Source organism: Megalobrama amblycephala, linkage group LG14 (assembly GCF_018812025.1).
Source record: "Megalobrama amblycephala isolate DHTTF-2021 linkage group LG14, ASM1881202v1, whole genome shotgun sequence".
Lineage (NCBI taxonomy): Eukaryota > Metazoa > Chordata > Actinopteri > Cypriniformes > Xenocyprididae > Megalobrama > Megalobrama amblycephala.
The window spans coordinates 9,005,499-9,025,466 of NC_063057.1; the positions used below are offsets into that span (position 1 = coordinate 9,005,499).

Here is a 19,968-nt window from a genome sequence, read left to right on the forward strand (position 1 = left end):
CATTAAGCAAAGATAGTCATGTGCAATTGATCTGATATGAGATGCATTTTATGAATGCTTGGCTAAAGAGATGCATCTTTAATCTAGATTTAAACTGGGTGAGCGAGTCTGAGCCCCGAACATTATCAGGAAGGCTAGATTGTGGAAGGAAGATTGATGTGACAGCACCTGAAATACACAATTGAGTTTAGAGTTATAAAGTGTGTCTCTTCCATTTGTTTATGTAAAAACAATTATGTTTATTAAGGCCAAAAAGAGCAAAAATTGACAGTATGTGAACCTCTCACAATGTTAAAAGGAAAAAGTGATTTAGCTTTAATGTTTTTTTGTGACTGTATGTTTATGCATAAAGTAATAATTTAAAATAAAATCTAACAATATTGACCATAAAATCAATATCTCTATAACTTTGTGAAAAAAGAAGATAAATATCCTTAACTGAACAAAGCTACTTATTCTTACATGTTCTATTAAACTAAAAAGAGAAAAAGATATGATTGGTACGAAACCAGTTACAAATGTTAAAATGTATAGATTTTAAGAAGGAAATCCTTTACCTTTTGAGTGTGTTGACAGTCTGTGTAATTGAATGGTTGAGCTCCAGAAAATCAGAAATGAGGTGGTTTTGACAGTTACAGTTTTGAAAAACAAAAAGGCAGGGATAAAGAACCCTAAACTCCAACACAAAGAACTATTTCAGCATTTAAGGTTTTTTTTCCAGGACGATACGGTTCTTAATAGAACTGTTGCTACATGTAAAGAACCTTTAAGGAACCATCTTTTTTTAGACTATGCTCAGCAAAAAAGAGAAACATCCTTCCTCTTTCAACTACTTTTTTTTTTTCCCAGCAAATTTCTTAGATTGACATATAAAATGAACAATTTCTACAGGGTGGGGACTGTTTTCATATTAGTGCTAAACACATGTACAAAACATTTACTTTTACATGTTATAGCCTATTTATTTGGACATAATAACGAGTGTTGCTACAATGTCCCTAACTTTTCTATTAGCTGTAAAACAGCTGTTGTTCACTTTCTTCCCAGCAGCTGCCTGAAATCACAACTAAAATGTGCTGAAATATAAATATATGGTTCGCGTTCAATAAGTATTCAAAGTACACACTGTGACTTGTATCTTTTGGGTTAGACATGCAATACTTCTCTTCAATCAGACATGTAATGCAACTGTTTCCATATTAATTTATTAATAGCCTATACTTGCATAACAGCGTCTCTTACTTAATACTTGCGCAATTATCCTGTGTCAGGTTGGACACAATGTTTTGATTATTAATAAACCAAATGATTATGGCTTAAAATAAATAAATAAATAAATAAATAAGACCAATTTATTTCTTTAGTTGTTTTAATTAGATAGTGGTGCTCAAAAGTTTACATACCCCCTGCAAAATACTACATAAAATCTTACTATATAAAAAATAATGTGATTTTTATTGATTTTTGTATCGTGTTTTTCATTGTTTTTATGATCATTAAAATGTGCTTGTTAAAAAAAAGCAAAAAATAATCAAAGTTACAGGGCTATAAATTTCAAAGCAATTAATTTTACAAAATGCAGGCACATCAATAAAAATTAATATTAAAACAAAGTAGTTATGTAAGATCAATTCAACCCAACTCTAGAAGCTGTAAAATTTCATAAACCGAGGCAGTGGGTGTGGCCATTGAGTCATACAGACACGTCCTCGTTTTTTGACTCCTCCCCCACATCATCATAATCTATTAAAAACAAAAGCAAATATATCATGTTCAATGTTGTTTTTAAATCTAAAACTGAGCCTAAAAAAAGAGACAAAAACTTACCCAACAGGTTTCTCTCATCTTCACTGATGTTCTTCACATCATCATACTCCTCCTGATCTCCCTCTGATACACATGTGAAATAAAACCTCACATTGTGATTTTAATACAGCTTGTGTCATTGATGATGTCATTGATCTTTTTCTCCTCATGACTGTCTGAGACTATTAGATTTACTCCTGATGAAGTCATGATAATTCATTAATGGTAGACTATAAATGCACATTCTATATATTGTTCTTTAACTCACCCGTTACACCTTGAGAGTCCTGTCCATTAATGATGACATCATCATAATTCTCTGGCATGTCCACTACAGAGAGAGAGAGAGAAGCATAGAACAAATGTTGCATTTCATCTGTACTGAGCATCAATTTAAAGGGATTGTGTTAAAATAAACAAACACATAAAACATGAAAAAATACAAATAAAAAACAACAATAAAAAAGTAAAAACAGCTTTAATACCAGAGTTCTGTTCATTGGTGGTGACATCATCATAGCTCCCAAGTGTGTCTTCTACAAATTAAACATGAATCAGATGGCATCACACCATACAACAAAGTTGTATAATTTCCTAATTTATAGAATAACAGAGAGAATTACAAATATAGTTCAGAACAGCACCTGTTTCACGTTCTGGCTTCAGTCCATCAGTGATGACATCATCATAGTATTCTGGTGTGATTTCATTCGCCCTGTCTTCAAAAAACAAAACAAAATATTTTTAGGAATGAAATGTTCTTGTTGGCCATGAGGCCACTACCATTTTGATCAATCCTTAAATAATGTGACCAGTTTACAAGACAAGAGTAGGCCTATAATGTAAGATCAAAGGATTTTTAGAGGCAAATAAACACAGAAACATACCTATATGTATACCTATAATATAATGAACCCCTACCTCCCAACACACACACACACACACACACACACACACACACACACACACACACACACACACACACACACACACACACACACACACACACAAACACACATACACACAGGGGTGTAGTACCAATTCCTGAGCCCTACGCAAAGAGAGTGTGTGGGGGCCCCTTAATATATTATATAAATAGTATCATATTTTTATCTTATGTTTTAAACTATTTAACATTGTAGGTACCTCTACAAGCATGATGAACACAGCATTGATATTATCCTGAGCCATATATTAGGCTACATATCTGATATTATGCTATCAAATAATATGTGTATAGTTTAAGTTGCTGAATAGTATACATGGTAGAAATAATGACACATGTGATATTACTTTAATCTTTCATGACTGTTACTGAGATGGCCGATTTTTATATATTTCAAATATTTTTTGTCATTCTGTAAAATGTGTGTTGGATTTGTAAACAATAGCTGCCTGGATCTTGTAATGAATTTTGTGAGTGTTTAATGTTTTTAACAGTTTTTGATATACATTTTTTTAGTTTATCATCACACTCTCTTAAAATTATATGACCATGTTTGCTCATATTAATATAATGCAAGATCCAAACAAACATCGTTTACATACTGTTTTCCATATTTACAAATTATCTCTAATAATTTGTCACATGATTTTCATGTTACTTCGGTGTTTAGAGTATGATAAGAGTGTTTATAACCGAAACAAGTTGTTTCTCATTATGTAGGAAAATGCAGACTCCCATTTAGCAAGCATCTATTATTTACACAATGTAAGCAGCGGCATTTAGATCGCCGTCGCCTGGCTCGAACAATATAGTTTCTTACATGGTCTCTTTGGAAAGAAATTTAGGAGGAATTGTTTTCCCTTACTGTTTACTTTTTGCCTGAATTTAGCATGAACGGCGCGGTGGCCGCGCGATTTGAAGATCACCACACTCCGGAGTCCGGCGCGTCCCATTTAGCACTTTGCAACGTTCCTAGACAACCAATCAATCATATGAAGTGCGTGCATGCTGTGCTTGTAGGAGGAGCCTACACAAACTTGTGCTAAAGCTTGCGAACAAAGAAATAGCGCAGACACAGTGTATATGCGCACAATTGTATAATAATAATTAATAATTTTATGATTGTTGAGGGCCCCTCACACGCTGTGGGTAGGTTTAGGAGTAAGGGTTGGGTTATGTGATAGAAAATATCATTGACCTAATTTAAATGTGCATATCAGGAGACAAATTTGTATAATGACATGGGTATGACACATTACACCTATGGAATGTCCCCACAATTCACAAAAACAAACCAGTGTGTGTGTGTGTGTGTGTGTGTGTGTGTGTGTGTGTGTGAGAGTGATTGTGTCTCCACAAATCAGAAACAATGACACTCACCCCTCTGAGTGAAGAGACTGTGTCTGTTAGAGGGTCTGTGATGAATCTCCTCATAAACGGCCTCAGTCGTGCTCCCGTGTCTCCTCTTAGAGAGAGCTGTGAGTGTAGAGAGACAAACCTGCTGTCAGTTCACAACACAAGACTGATCACACACTGAATAAGACACAATATGACAGTCTCTGGATCTCTCCTACCTCTCCTCATCACTCTGTTCTGCTGAATCAGTATAAGCAGTGGCACTAAGAGCAGTAAGAGCACAACTCCCAGTACAATCACAAGCACAGAGAGAGACGGAGGAGTTTGTGGACGAGAGACTGATGTTGAGCTCACTGTCTGAGAAACTGGGGGAGAAGATGATGATGGTGTGGCAGGAGTAGTGGACACTGACAAATCTGCCAAATCTGGCAAAACAGACACATTACAAATCATGCAAATACACAATTATTATTATCACTAAAATTATGTAAAAATGAATAAGATTGTTTAGTGTTTCCAGTGACCTGCACAGGTGAGTCCAGCGTGATCTTTGTTGGAGCAGTCAGTGTGGTTCTTCAGGGAGAGAGGACAGTCCCACAGGTGAATCTCATTCCCTCTGCACTCGACTCTGTTCAGCCACACAACACCTTCACCAGCACCAAAGACTAAATTCCCATTAGCCCTCAGTGCTGCTCCACAACCCAGCTGCCTGCAGACCACCTGAGCATCGCTGATGTCCCACAGATCATCACAGACTGAGCCCCACACAGTGTTATGATACACCTCCAGCCTCCCAGAGCACCGGCCCTCCCCTCCACTCAGTCTGAGAGGAACATGATCTAAATCACAGACATCAACCATCACTGACCAGCTTCTGCACACCATTTACAAAAACACCTTTACAACACATTTAAAGTATTATTTATATAATACTTAAATTTGTGATAATTATCAACTCAAACTTACTTGAACACTGTCTCTGGTGAGGAGATTGTGAGGTAAAACATGTCAAATGACTCTGAGGAGACTCACTAGTCTGCTCCTCTGAGATTAAAACATTTTAAAACATTTAATTCACCACCAAAGAGAAATTTCATTAAAAGTAAAAAATAATCATATTTAAATAAAACACATCCACTTCAAACTATATTAAATCAGTTATATATTATCTTACCTGAGCAGGTGATATTGGCCACTTCATTATCACAGTCATTCTGTCTCCAGGGTGAAGATGGACACTGCCATAGAGTGGAATCATGACGTCGACATTTAAAATAATCAAGCCAATTATGAGACTTCAGTCCCTCTGAATTACTGGGTTCACTGGCAGATTTTCCACAGTTCAGCTCTTGACAGATCAGACTCGCTGTGTCTCTGTCCATCTGGTTCCAGCACACATTTCCCCAGGATCCATTGTAGAAAACCTCCACATTCCCTTCACAGCCCTCAGTTAACCTGATCTCTTTAAACTCTAGATGGAAAAAGAGGAGAATCAACTCTAATCCAACCCCAAAACATTTCAAACATTGAATGTTACATATGGGTGATTGCAATTTATGGAAAAAATAACAGTTTCCCTTTCGAAAGGGAACTTCTACTCTGCGCTGACTGCGCTAGGGGAACGTCCTCCGTGACCCGTGCTCGAAATGGCAAAAATCACCACACTCCAATCCTATTGGCCGGCGACAGCCTATCACGTCAAACGGCGCGAACCGTGACGTATAAAGGGAGTGCCTGGGGAAACAGTCAACATCCTTTTGTCTTTTCGCGACTGCTTTTGCTCGTGCCTTTTTTCACTCTGCCAAAAGAAAATATGTCTGCTAAATCGTTCAGGAAGTGTGCTGATCCTTGTCCCAGGTTTTCTGACACCGGAGGACGCACACGACTTGTGCGTTTTCTGTCTGGGCGAGGAGCACGCACGATCAGTACTCGAGGGTGCTGCCTGTGCTAACTGTGAGCGTTTTCCTATGAAAATGCTCCGTTCTCGTTTGGCCCTCTTCTCGAGGGGAGAAGTGCCACCACCGCTGCCTGGTGGTTGCGGCCCCGCTTGTGCTGAGGCTCAGCGGTGATTGAAATCATGGGGCTCGCAGGTGGAACTCGCTGAAGGATTTGAGAGGGGTGTCTGTCTTTCTCAAGCTGAAGCGACTGACGAGGACGCGCTTCTGGTGGATGACGACGATGTTTATCTTTAACATCCTCGGCCCCAGGAGCGAGTGCTCTCTTGGTCCAAAGCCCCGGAGAGCAGAAGATGGCCGAGGTGGGGGAAGCGGGCGAGCCCGCGGCTCCCGCTCGGCCTCCCTGCGCGGCGTTTTTCGGAGCTGCTGGAGGTTATGGAACGCGCCTCGAGCAGACTGCAGCTGCCCTGGGAGCGCGTGAGGAGGGAACCCGCTCGCAGCAGGCTAGACGATCGTTTTCTCTCTACCCATGGCCCGGCAACTCCGGTGAGGGCCCTGCCATCCAAAGCGTTGAAGGTGACGTCACGTTTGAATGGCAGGGCTTACGCCGCTGCAGGTCAGGCTGGTGCGGCGTTGCACACTATGACGGTGCTTCTGGCGTACCAGCCTGATCTGCTTACGGATCTTGATCAGGGAGGCGAAGACGCGCTAGATCTTGCATCCCGCTCAGATCCAGCTCTGGGCCCAGACAGCTGGGAGATCCCGGGCCGTCTCGAGCCGAGGCTCAGAGGCGGGCTCAGAGGGAAAGTGTCGCCGCTTGTGCGCCTCCTCCTCCTTGGAGTAAGTCGCAGAGACGGCGAGACGCTAGAAGGAAGAAGCAACACCTGAGGGAGGTGATCGAGGAGCGGCGCCAGCTGCGCCGGTAATCGATCCCCTCTCTCGCGAGGGCTTTTTCTTGCCCTCGCTCTTCCTTCGCCTCCCGGTAGCGTTTGTGACATCTATATGCTGCGGGCTTTACAGTCGGGCTGATGTTGCGGGCCTATGATGAATATATTCCTGACGGCCCGCCGTCTGGCTTGATAGTGAAAGTGCTTTTAGGCTTATGGGACTTTGGATTTTCCCCTCCGTGTGACGAATCGGGGAGGAATCTGCGTTCTACGAGCTGCAGGAGGTAAGCCAGGTCCATTTTTCATTCTCAATATAGACCTTGCTTTTTCTGTATAGCTTCCCGTGCATATAGTTGTCATCTGTTCATGTTTTTAAGGGGTTATTTGGGCAAATAACTGTATGTTAGGCTGACTGTTACAGGCAGGCTCTTTATGGCCGCTTTGTTGTTTAGCGTTGGTATAGCTTCTCGGCTGATACTGTGTATAGCTAGAACTAGCTTTCGCTATCGTCAGTTATGTGTTGGCCGGTTTTTCGGCCACCTAATGCTGTCGCTCGCGCTGCTTTCTCCGTGTGTTTGGGAATTTGTAGCCCGAGTGTAGCTTGGTCTACATACAGTCCTTAGCTAGTGGCTAGGCTAGAACTAGGTTAGGTGTGTGTTTGTTTACATCCCCCTGTTATGACTATCCCCCTGCGGTTGTATAGTTCCTAGTTCTGGCCTCCTTCTGAGGAAGTTGCTGGCCGTTTTTCTGCCCATATTTCCCCTTCATATGTTTATGCAGGCGTGTTATGTGAGCGTGCTTGTGCTGCCACAGGTTACACCTGTTTTTTATGATAGCAGGCTTTATCCGGCCTCTATATATGAATACGGTGTTGTTGTTGTACTCCCCGGTTAGGGTTTGTGTTTCACTGAGTGCATCACCTGTTGGATCGCACACTCAGGATGAGTGTAGGGAATTTGGAATGTGTATGCCTAGGCTCAGGCTGTGTAGCTAGTTCCCTTAAATTTGTCATTTTAGGTTATACTGGCCCTTCCTTGTAGCTAGGGCCCTGTCATGACCACGGGCTAGTGCCACATGGTTCTTTAAATAGCAGGCCTCTCCAGGCCTCTTTTTTAGCTTCCTGTTGGCCCAGCTACGCTGGTCATGTACGGGCATCATTCCATGATGAGTCATACGTCACTCTGTTGTTGCCAGGTGTTTATGGAAGTTGTTGGCCCCCGTTGGGGCCTCCTTTCATGTTTTATCTAGCATGTTGGCACTGCTTGTATGGGTTTCTGTATGTCTCATACCCCTTGGGTGTTGTATTAACGCACTAGCTATCGCCGCGCATTTTTAAGGTTACAGGCCGTTTCAGGCCTTCCTTTGCTAGCATGTCGGAGTTTAGCTTGGTACTCCTCTCGCTGAGAGTAAAAGATGTTTTTACTGAGTATTTTGTGCGTGCGTTTATTCCCTTTAGCTCTAGTCGAGCTAAAATATTTTCCCTGTCTAAATTAAAGGGTTCTATTTTTGCTCCTAGAACTTTAGTGGCTGATGTCGCGTAGGCCGCAAAGGCCTCCTGTGGAGCGTGCTGACCTTCGACAGCAAAAGGGATGGTTTCGCTGGCTGGCCGGGTCTTGAGTTGACTATGACCTTCTGTGTAGTCGGTCTGTTTAGCCTGAACCCTGATAACACTGCCACGAGCTGATGCCACGTGCCTGCTGGGATTATAGGCCCACGGGGCCTTTCCTTAGCGCATGATGGCGTATGTTGTACTCCTCTTGCTTAAAGAGTAGAAAGGTACTTCACCGAGTGCACTGCTTGTTGGATTGTGTTGGACTGGCTGTCTTGTGGGCACTTGCAGCTATGACCTCCTGTGTAGTCGGTCTGTTTAGCCTGAACCCTGATAACACTGCCACGAGCTGATGCCACGTGCCTGCTGGGATTATAGGCCCACGGGGCCTTTCCTTAGCGCATGATGGCGTATGTTGTACTCCTCTTGCTTAAAGAGTAGAAAGGTACTTCACCGAGTGCACTGCTCGTTGGTTTGTGTTGGACGGGCTGTCTCGTGGGCACTTGCAGCTGTTATGTCTTGGTGTTTGCTCCACCTTGTTATGCAATAGGGTGTGGCCCTACAGGCCATCCTGGGCTACCGCCGTCTGCATTCAGTTCTCTGGTGGACTCTGGTTATGTTGCAGGCCCTTTTTCCCGGCCTCCATGACTATGTGCCCGCTTTACGGTCTGTCTGTTAGGTTGAGCTTTGTACTTCCCTTCGGGGTTAACTGCATAATTGTGCTTAGCTCCCTAAGCTGGTTTGGTTGTAGACTTCTATGAAGTCTCCCGTTAGACCGGCCCCCAGGCTGGTTTGTGCTCCCCTGGGTCAGGGGTCTTTAGCGCACAGCCTCCTCAGCACCTTGTTAACGGCTGAGTAGATCCTTGGATGAGTGGTTGTACTCCCCTCATACGAGGGTCCATAGCGTTTAGCTGAGTTCCGCTCTCCAGGATGCCCGTCTCTGCGTGTGGGTTTGAGTTGCTTACTGCCTTTTGCAGTCGCTCTTTCCTGCTCTCCTCTTTGGAGTTTGCGCTTGGAGATTCTGTATATCAGACAAGGTTGGCTTGGCCAGATTTAGCTTCGCTGGATCTGGCTAGGCCTCCTTGGTGGCAGCGGGATGGATTTTCCCCCCGAGTGACTGGCCGAGGTTCCTTTGGTTCCTTGGCCACATTCCCTTAAAGGGACCACCCCCTCTCGGGGTGTTGGTTCCAGATGCTCGAGCAGCCTTGGTAGGCTTTTTTCGGATGGCCTCTTTTAGGCTCAGCTTGGGCTGTTGGCCGTAGGGAATGCTGTCACTGACAGCCTTGGAGTTCTGCCCCCGGTTTTTCCCTGGAACTGCCGGATGTGTGTCCAGACATTTGGACTGGCATTCTCCTCTAGCATGGCGGCGTGGGTATATCGTTCCCCTAGCGCAGTCAGTGCAGAGTAGAAGTTCCCTTTCGAAAGGGAACGTCTCAGGTTACGTATGTAACCATGGTTCCCTGAGAACAGGGAACGAGACTCTGCGCTTTCATGCCATGCTGCGGGATGCCTGCTACAGTCGCTCAAAGACAAAAAGATGTTGACTGTTTCCCCAGGCACTCCCTTTATACGTCACGGTTCGCGCCGTTTGACGTGATAGGCTGTCGCCGGCCAATAGGATTGGAGTGTGGTGATTTTTGGCATTTCGAGCACGGGTCACGGAGGACGTTCCCCTAGCGCAGTCAGCGCAGAGTCTCGTTCCCTGTTCTCAGGGAACCATGGTTACATACGTAACCTGAGACGTTTTTTACACTATACATTTACCTGAACACACGACTCCTACATCCTCCTTGTGTTGACAGTCATGTTTTCCCCAGCCTGGAGAAGAGCAGCTCCACAGGGACGTCTCATTCCCCTCACACTCCACCTCATCCAGCCATATGGGTCCAGAACCAGGACCAAACCAGGCTGGTACCTGCTGGTTACTGAGGGCTACTCCACACTGCAGCTGTCTGCACACCACATGGGCATCTTTAATATCCCAGGAGTCATCACACACTGTCCCCCATGAGCCGCTGTGAAAAACCTCCAGCCTCCCTGCACAGTCTCCCCCAGAACCCACCAGCCTGATGGACCCACGACCTGATATTCAGAGAAAGAGAAACACATAAGTGATCACTAACAACTGAAGAATCTGCCCAGATGTTGCTCTTCTCACCAAGGCAGGTGATTGACAGCTGTTGTGTGGAGCTGCAGTTGAGAGTTTGTGGAGAGCTGCAGTTCCCCAGATGAGCTTCACTCCCAGAGCACTGGAAGCCCGTCACGCACTCATGACTGTGTTCAGGACTGGATGAAGAGGAGCCGGAGAAGTTCAGCACAGAGCCACAGCCCAGCTGTCTGCAGACCACAGAAGATTCAGTGAGACTCCAGGAGTCCAGCAGAACTCTCCTCCAGACCTGATGGATGGAAACTTCCACCTCCCCCTCACACTGTCTCTCTCCAGACAACCGCACCAGACCATCATGAACAGCTAGAGAGGAGCCTGGAGAGAAAATCTGATGTTTTACTAAAATATTGCAAGCTTGATAATATTTACATAAATAATATATTTCACTTTACATTTTAACTAAATGGCAAGAATGCTTTCCGTCAGTTTAAAATGAACATATTACATATTACATGAACATATTGCACATGTAGTGAGATGAAGTGTTGTATTTATATTTCAGTTGCTCACACTAATAAGGACTCACCAGAGCAGATGACTCCAACATCTCGTCTATGAGAACATTCAGCTCGACTCCATGAAGAGATGGAACATTCTGAGAGTTTTGTTTCATTCCCGTCACAATCAAAGACATCAGCCCAGATTTCACCACTTCCCTCTCCAAACCAGTCTGATCCCACAACAGACACAGCAATCCCACAATTCAGCTGTCTACAGAGGACACTGGCAGCTCTCATATCCCAGCATGCATCACAAACTGTGCCCCATTTACTGATGAACCGAAGCTCCACTCTTCCAGAACAAGAGTCTGAACCATTCATCAGTTTGGCCTCTGAGTAACCTGAATAAAGAACAGAGAATAGTGTATTAAAATACTGTGTAATGTAACTGACAGATAATATATAATTTATCAAATACAAATGAAGAGACACTGAATATTTATAATTTACCAGAACAGACCAGTCCCACATTATTGTCGCTGCTGCAGTTGTGTTTGTGTGATGTCAGTGTTGGGCAGAGTTGAATCTGAGACTCATTTCCTCTGCACTGAATCTCTTGTGTCCACATCTGAGCATCTCCTTTTCCAAAAGCATCTTCTCCCAGCACCTGGACAGGAGCCCCACAGTCCAGCTCTCTACACACAACCTCTGCATCCTGCTGGTCAAAGGCAGCAGCACACACTGAACCCCAGGTGTTCCCATGAATCATCTCTAATCTCCCAGAGCACAGGTGAGATCCATTAACAAGTCTGGAATGTTTATTATCTGTTTATATTAAAAAAGATACAAAATAGATGAATTCAGAGTCTCAGTTTTAAGAGTATGTTTAAAACTCTTAAAATTTAAATGTTATTTAGATAACTAAATAACATGTATATTTGCCAATTAGTAGGAAAATAGCAAAATAAATATCATATCAGGTTAGATTTTCACCCAATAACATATTGCAAAATACATCCAATTACCAAAATAAAAAGAGTGGAATTCACTTAGAATCAACTGCGCACATTTGTTTGTGCAGGTTAGCCGATTAGCACAACGACACAAAAACATGCACAAAATCAGTGCACAGTACAGTTTGGGTCTGATAGAATATTAGAACGGCAGTGTGACAAACAATGATACATTAATTCATAATTCTGATTATACTAAATAGCAGTGGGTGTTTATTTGAGTGTTCAAAAGAGAGGGTCAAAAACAGCATATAAAATTGCTGATTGCTTCTAAATTAAGATAATTTTTATGTAAAATAATGTTATCTTGATTACATTGTAAGTGGACCATTATAAAATTTTAAAACAAAATGCAGTTTATGACCCCTTTAACACAAATATCCCTTTTATATTAAGATTAATTTACCGTCTTAATAATAATAGTGTGAATAAAACTGCACAACAGCACAGTTTTGTCAAAAGCCATCAGTAATGAGCCTTATTTAGACAGAATGGAGGAATGTTTGCTCAGAAAAGAACAACGACTCAATTAAAGGCACAATATGTAATTTTTCACAGCTAGAGGTTGCTTATTCAAATCAAAGACGTAGCTTGATGACACCTTGATTTTGCAGAATCATGAGAGGTGTTGTCTTCACGTCTAAAGCTGGTGAAAAGGAATCTGACGGGACTCAGAAAGAAATCTTATTCATGGATTAGCTAATGTATTCAAGATTTATTAACATTACTGTAGTATGAAGCAGGGTATGGCTGAAAGCCATTGGAGCTGAACAAGGCTGCTGGAGTGATTGCTAATGAGAGACAAGCACAACATGCAGCTCGAGATCAGTCAAGCTTTTATTATGCTGCAGACAAGCACATCCTTTTCTTCAAGTCATGCGTATGTGGGGTGATGCAGTGCTGTTTATCATATTAGATACATTTGATTTGTTTGTTGAAAGTTGTCATAATGTTACTCTGTGTTTGTTTGGTGGCTACTATTAGACACTTGTTGCACACTGCAGTAAGCTAGGTCGATATTAGGCATGGTAAAACATGGTACTCGCTGTAAATTAAGAAAACGAAATTTAAACAATAAGACTTACTGTGTTGAGCTATATAATAATGATTCACCTGTCTATTAAAAAGGTAAATTGTGGGTAACGCTGGTATGATGTCATGCATAGGTGACACAGGGACACGGTTTGTGTCTTGGTTAAAATTGCTTATTTCTCTTTAAACATTCTTGGAAATATTTGGGATAATGTAAGTCAACAAAAGTCAACAAATATATTACATTGTTCGAGTGTTTTTGGGATATTTCAATCTAAAAAATCTTACATATTATGCCTTTAAACAAGCAAAAACATAGTGCTGAATGTGCCTGTTTAATTTGTTTGTAGATGTTTTAGCAAATAAGTCGCAGCTTTTTGCACTGATAGCACATGCAAATGTGCTGCAACTGTTTAGTGAATTCACCTTAAAGTGTTTTAAATATCAATCTCATTGACCTGAGCAGATGACTCCAGAAATATTTCTATTTTCACATGGACGTCTTAATGACCCACAGTTCTTCAGTGTAGACTCTGATCCAGAACACATGAACAAACCCATCCAGATTTGTCCTGATCCTGGTTCAAAAGGAATATCACCCAGAGCATCTACAGGTTCTCCACAGTCCAGCTCTCTACACACCACTGCAGCATCAGCCAAATCCCAGAAATCACCACACACTGTTCTCCACTGACCTCTATGAAGAACCTCCACTCTACCAGCACAGCGACTGTGACCACCAACCAACCTCACATTCACACTGTCTATATATTAAACAGAGAATGAGAGATGAATAAATGTGGAAATATTGACAATGAGGAAAAAAAAGAATACTTCAAATTATTTTGATCAATTAATGGAAATCTTGTCCAACCTGCACACATGAGCCCAACACTATCTTCATGTGAACAGTTGTTTTTATATGATGGTGATGTTGGACAGAGGTGAATCTGAGACTCATTTCCTCTGCACTGAATCTCTTGTGTCCACATCTGAACGTCTCCTTTTCCAAAAGCATCTTCTCCCAGCACCTGTACAGGAGCCCCACAGTCCACCTCTCTACACACAACCTCTGCATCCTGCTGGTCAAAGGCAGCAGCACACACTAACATCCACGTCTGATTATGAAGTATCTCTAACCTCCCAGAGCAGCGAGAACCTCCAACCAGCCTGACTCCTGAAGAAGAGAGTATAAAAATTCTTAAAAAACCTTTAAGCTTTATAGTTGAGAATTTGATGTTTTGTGTTGATTATCTCTGGGTTGACTGTTCACAATAAGCAGTTTACAATAAACTACTTCACTCATTCATGAGCCTCAGTAATGCTCTAATCTTGTTCAGGCAATCAGAATCACAATCAGACTCTTCAATTTACTAGAAATAATAATTGATTTCTTCTTAGAGTTCCACAAAAATCATTATTTCCAGTAAACTGTGAAGAGTCTGATTGTTACAACAATTGTCTGACCAGGATAAATGCATAACTGAGACTGATGAATGAAAGAAGCAGCAGCAGGCACATGATCTGAGACCAGCTACTCATAAAATCCATCTCTGGGCCAGTAGGTGTCTTTGCATAGAAAATAACATAAACCTAGATTAATGCTGTATAGTTCTTTGTTAGTTCATTAAACCTGATGCATTAATGTTAGCAAATTTAACCTCAGTGTTGAGTGTTATAAAACATTAAATGTATGTCATGTAATTCTGTCTTTTTGTTTGTTTTTTAGATCAGGGGCCTCATTTATAAAAAATTCCATAGATTTCAACCTAAAAGTGTGCGTACACACCAACGTTTTCAGAATCATTAAACCATGGGTACACCAGAATCTGTGCAATATTTCTTTCATAAAACCCAGTCAGCTGAAATTTGTGCGTACATGAATCTCCGCCCCATCTCCTCAGTGAAATAACCATGGAGCTTACAACACTTATTTTAACTAGGCATTACGTCATCGGCATATCATTTCCACGCATATTTTCATCCACGTGACACCATTTTTAATGGTACAAGACTTTAGGAAAATATGACTAAATGACATCACATTACATTGCTAAAAAAAATCATTTACTATCCTTGTCTTGTTTTAGAAAAAAAAAAAAAAAATCTAATTTGTATAAAATACTGTTCAGCATGTTTTCAGTGAAGAGTTATTCTCATTCTTTTCCACTGGCCAAATAGTATTTTTAATTGTTTTAAACAAATCAAATGTATGCAATTTTGCCTGTAAACATAGCCTATATGTTTACATATTTTTAATTGAAACAGATAGGCGGCCTTGTTTTTGCATTGTAAATTATTGTAATATATACATGTCAAAGTCAGACATGCCCCTTTGCCAGCTGTGATGCCTGGTTACTGGTTTAAACTTGGCCCATGTTTGTAAAAGATTTTTGGGTCAGCACACATTAATAGCTTCAACAATTGGGAGGGGAGTTAGATGGACGAATGTAGCCTTGTTGCAACGCCCCCTGGATGTACTCCTCCAGGGCCTTCTGTTCTGGAATGGAGAGTGGATACATTTTACCTCGGGGCATTGATTCATCAGGAAGGAGATATAGCGCAGTCCCATGGCCGATGAGGTGGAGGTTGCGAGGCTCTCTTGGGGCAGAATACGTCACTGAAGGGGATATACTCTTCAGGAATATCTATGGATCGTTTTTCAATGGGACTTTCAATGGTAGTTGAACACCATTCTCGAGACTCGAATGGCTAGTTGAATGAATCTCTCCAGGCCGATGCTGTCATCCTATGCAGCGAGATGCAGCCTAAGTTGGGGTGTGAGTCCTTGACGAAAAGTGGTTAGTAGGGCACTTTCATTCCATCCACTGCTGCTGCCAGTGTTCAAAATTTTAGAGCATAATCTGTAATTGTCATATTACCTTGGTGTAGATGGTATAACTGATCATTGGTAGATGTATCACCAGGGGGTTTGCCAAAAACTTCTTTGAAATGGGCAATAAATTGGTCCAATGATTGGGAGACAGGACCTGAATGTTGTCAAATGGATTCTGCCCATTGTAATGCCTTTCCAGTTAGAAGAGAAATAATAAATGCTATTTTTACTCTCTGTAATGAAACGATGAGGCTGCAATTGCTTAAATGCAGGAATTGTGATGAAATGATTGAATGAAGTTCAGGTGTTCATGATTAATATTCTGGAGAGGGTGCACGGCATGATGAAGTGAAGGTGGAGCCTGGTGATTCCGTGACACACTTTCAAAATGTATTCATTTTACTCGTGAACTCGTTTTTTGGCTGTTGTAAATAGGCTGTATAAAGACAAAGGCTAAAAGGAAACAAGACATTTTCAAGTAACAACCAGGTGTTGGTAAATTATTACAATACATTCGAACTACAAAATATTTTTTTTAAATCAAAATCAACACTAAAATTTAATAATCTCTGAACTTTTGTAAAAGTGTATTTCCTCTCTTGTGGCATACTGAAAACACAGAACAGATCAACTGTATGCCTATTCTGATTCTATTAACAGCGGTTCTTTATTAATACATAAACTTAAAACTTTGTTTTGCTATGACATTGATTATACATTGAGTTGTAGTCGATAGCATTATATCCTGACCTGGGACTTGATGCTATCCTGTGCCTTATCACCTACTCCGTGATTTATGCTTAATCATCATTCATATTCCTGAATCTGTGTTAAATTTGAGGAATGTAACTAATCTCCAAGCCTGTTCCCACTGAAACACAATCACAAAAAAACTACACCTTGTGTTTGAGAAAGTGACTTACATGGCTATTTTGTGATATTTAAACAGAGTAAGGTCTACATAAGGTGAATCTGCAGCTTTAAATACATTTTCATAATAAATAAAAAAACTAAGCTCTTTTATTCTTGAAGATAAACTTGTTACTTGAATGCTATGTGAACTGAGATTAATGTCATGGCCATAGTTCAGAGGTGTTTATTCCTCTTCATGAGGAGTTTTCATTGACCCTAATGACCTGCTTCTGGTAATTTTCAGTATTTCTTCAACATCATCAGTGATGGAGAATCAATCATAGTGTAAAGCCGATTCAACAATATTACCATTGATTATTTTTGTTAATTTCAGTAGCATTATACCATTGATTTTTTGTTCACCATTGTTTCAACTTTACATGTGGGTGCAAATGTGATATTGAACCATCATAACTTCATAATGTTGATTCAATGAAATTATCATTGATTGATTTGTGGTTGAAATCTCAACATGGTTTCAACAGTAACTGAGGGTGCAAATGTGATGTTGAAAAAAATATCACTTTGTAATGTTAATTCAATGCAATTAGCATTAACGCATCAACACTGACTCAACATTGTTTCAATGATTACATGCTATCTGGGGAAACAGTTTACCTGAGCAGATGACTCCAGCTATTCCATTAGGACCACAGCCACGTCTATCCCCTAATGATGCTCCACAGTTCTTCAGTGTAGACTCTGATCCAGCACACATCAGAGTACTCCATGACCATGTTGGTTCTGGTCTAAAAGCAGCATCACTCAGAGCATCTACAGGTTCTCCACAGTCCAGCTCTCTACACACCACTGCAGCATCAGCCAAATCCCAGAAATCACCACACACTGTTCCCCACTGACCTCTATGAAGAACCTCCACTCTACCAGAACAGCGACTGGTACCATTAACCAACCTCACATTGACACTGTCTATAGAACAGAGAGAATGAGAGACAAAGAGACAGTGAAAGACAGAGAAAAATAATGATTGAAATGGGGTAAAATCACACAGGCACAAAACAATGAAAAAAACAACTTTATTGTTCATATTATTATTTTTGCTTAAAGGAAATTTGTTCAAACCTGCACACACCAGCCCAACATCACTGTCATCTGAACAGTTGTTTTCATGTGATGATGATGTTGGACAGAGGTGAATCTGAGACTCATTTCCTCTGCACTGAGTCTCTTTTGTCCACATCTGAACGTCTCCTTTTCCAAAAGCATCTTCTCCCAGCACCTGTACAGGAGCCCCACAGTCCAGCTCTCTACACACAACCTCTGCATCCTGCTGGTCAAAGGCAGCAGCACACACTGAAACCCACGACTGATTATCAAGTATCTCTAACCTCCCAGAGCAGAGAGAACCTCCAACCAGTCTGGCTCCTGAAAGAACACGGATCATTTAAATGGTAAAGTAATAACACTTGATGTTTAGGAAATAGATTCTTAAGATAATTTCATATGGTGTTTTATTTTTTGAATTTCTTAAGGCAGGTGCACACTGTGCGATTTTGTCTACGATTTGGTCGTCTGAGACAATTTTTGCAAATCCTAAAAGATTCCTATAATCCTAGGCTAAAATCTGTAGTCTTTGATCTCTAGTTTGACATGTTCACAGACAACCGATTAATGATCGTTGCCATCGAATTTTACTTCTGATGAAATTCTGGCAGTGTCAGAAGATTTGGCACACAGTCCTGCAGTGTGACTTCTCCTACGGCGAATGTCAAATTGTCTTCATTTTTCAAGACAAGCCGTTATCAAAATTAACGGTAGAGATATCTTTGTTAGTCACCATTTCAGTCCCACGTGCAGCTCACAGTCACCGAACGTGTATGGGTTGATGATGTAAAACTCCAGACAAGTTTTCATGTGCGCGTCTGGTTTTAACGCGTCTTGACTGTCGTACAGTCATAAATGCCAGCTGAGATCAGTGTGACATGAGGATCATGAACGTACAGTCTGACAAGCAACAATCTTATAGGACTATTATAAATCGCACAATGTACACCTGGCTTTAAGCAACTTTTTAGCAAATGTTTATTGGCAATATAATAAATGTAGTTTGACACACATCCACATTAGTGTTTGTATGTTTTTGTTTCACTGTTTGGTATTGTCAAATAAAAATGCACTGAGGAACAAAAAAACTGGGCTACACGTTTTGTGTTTGTATTTTAAAGTCAACCAACTTATAATAAATAAGCAAATAAATAAACAACAACCTACAAGATAAAAAAAGAGGTAAACAAAGAATAAACAGCAAAAGTGTTTATACAGAACAAATAATGTTCTCGTTTATTCAGTCATAGCAGATGCTGCTGTCTGAGGCAGTGAAAAACTTGCGAAAATGTTTAAACCATAAAGTTCATTACTCATGCAAGAGAAGTGCTTGTAAGTTTCTTTACATATACAGTTAATGGACTCAGCAGGCAGAGTTGATAGAATTATTCCATCATTATTCCATTGAGAAACAGTGAAAGTTTAAAGAGTGATTCTGTTAAAATTAGGGAAATGTGAACAATGTTCAGTGATGTAATAATGAACTCAGATTTGTAGCAACTTACCTGAGCAGATGACTCCAACATCTTTACTGTGATCACATCTATGTTTACCCCATCCTGATGCCCCACAGTTCTTCAGTGTAGACTCTGATCCAGTACACATGACAAAACTCATCCAGATTGGTCCTGATCCTGGTCCAAAACGAGCATCACCCAGAACATCTACAGGTTCTCCACAGTCCAGCTCTCTACACACCACTGCAGCATCAGCCAAATCCCAGAATTCACCACACACTGTTCCCCACTGACCTCTATGATGAATCTCCACTCTACCAGCACAGTGACTGGTGCCATTTACCAATCTCACATTTGCATGTTCTGTATATTGAACAGAGAAAATGAGACATGAAGAAACATTGAGAAAAAGGAAGTAAATAAGATAAACAAATCACATAAAAAAAAACAAAAAAACACTTACAGTATAGCAGCTTTAATAGAAATAGGACCCCTGATAAGCTGTGAAAAATGTTGTTGTTTATTATATTGGTCTTATCGTCAAATGCAGTTTAGATGTTTTGCTAATATTTATAAGTAAATTTATAGAAAAAAATAATGAAAATAA

At 41.0% G+C, this 19,968-nt stretch overlaps 2 protein-coding genes across 5 annotated transcripts in view; both read right to left on the minus strand.

Annotated features, from left to right (window-relative positions):
- Nucleotides 1-19: 19 nt before the first annotated feature.
- On the minus strand, nucleotides 20-14,330 carry LOC125245422 (scavenger receptor cysteine-rich type 1 protein M130-like). Of its 4 annotated transcripts, XR_007179526.1 has the most exons (17): nucleotides 13,966-14,327; nucleotides 13,550-13,855; nucleotides 11,557-11,871; nucleotides 11,133-11,447; nucleotides 10,598-10,921; nucleotides 10,204-10,521; nucleotides 5,283-5,579; nucleotides 5,075-5,152; nucleotides 4,633-4,947; nucleotides 4,327-4,533; nucleotides 4,133-4,228; nucleotides 2,451-2,525; nucleotides 2,292-2,342; nucleotides 2,075-2,137; nucleotides 1,828-1,890; nucleotides 558-1,743; nucleotides 20-168 (listed from the first exon to the last, which is right to left on the minus strand). XR_007179526.1 is itself a non-coding variant. In XM_048156005.1 (16 exons), the coding sequence occupies exons 1-16, from the start codon at nucleotides 14,201-14,203 to the stop codon at nucleotides 1,694-1,696; spliced, it is 3,111 nt and encodes a 1,036-aa protein (XP_048011962.1). In that variant the 5' UTR covers nucleotides 14,204-14,327; the 3' UTR covers nucleotides 20-1,693. The 4 variants fall into 4 exon arrangements, 3 of the variants coding, with proteins under 3 accessions (XP_048011962.1, XP_048011963.1, XP_048011964.1); XM_048156005.1 differs by having other exon boundaries at nucleotides 20-1,743; XM_048156006.1 differs by having other exon boundaries at nucleotides 20-1,743; nucleotides 4,327-4,524; nucleotides 13,966-14,317.
- Nucleotides 14,331-17,232: 2,902 nt separating this feature from the next.
- The window catches only part of LOC125245583 (scavenger receptor cysteine-rich type 1 protein M130-like), a 36,576-nt gene continuing 33,840 nt past the window's right edge, over nucleotides 17,233-19,968 (minus strand). The window contains exons 29-31 of the mRNA XM_048156246.1: nucleotides 19,410-19,781; nucleotides 17,923-18,225; nucleotides 17,233-17,769 (exon numbers count right to left, since the gene is read on the minus strand). Of these exons, the coding sequence (XP_048012203.1) occupies nucleotides 17,423-17,769; nucleotides 17,923-18,225; nucleotides 19,410-19,781 (1,022 nt within the window). The 3' untranslated portion in view covers nucleotides 17,233-17,422. The remainder of the gene's footprint in view (nucleotides 17,770-17,922; nucleotides 18,226-19,409; nucleotides 19,782-19,968) is intronic.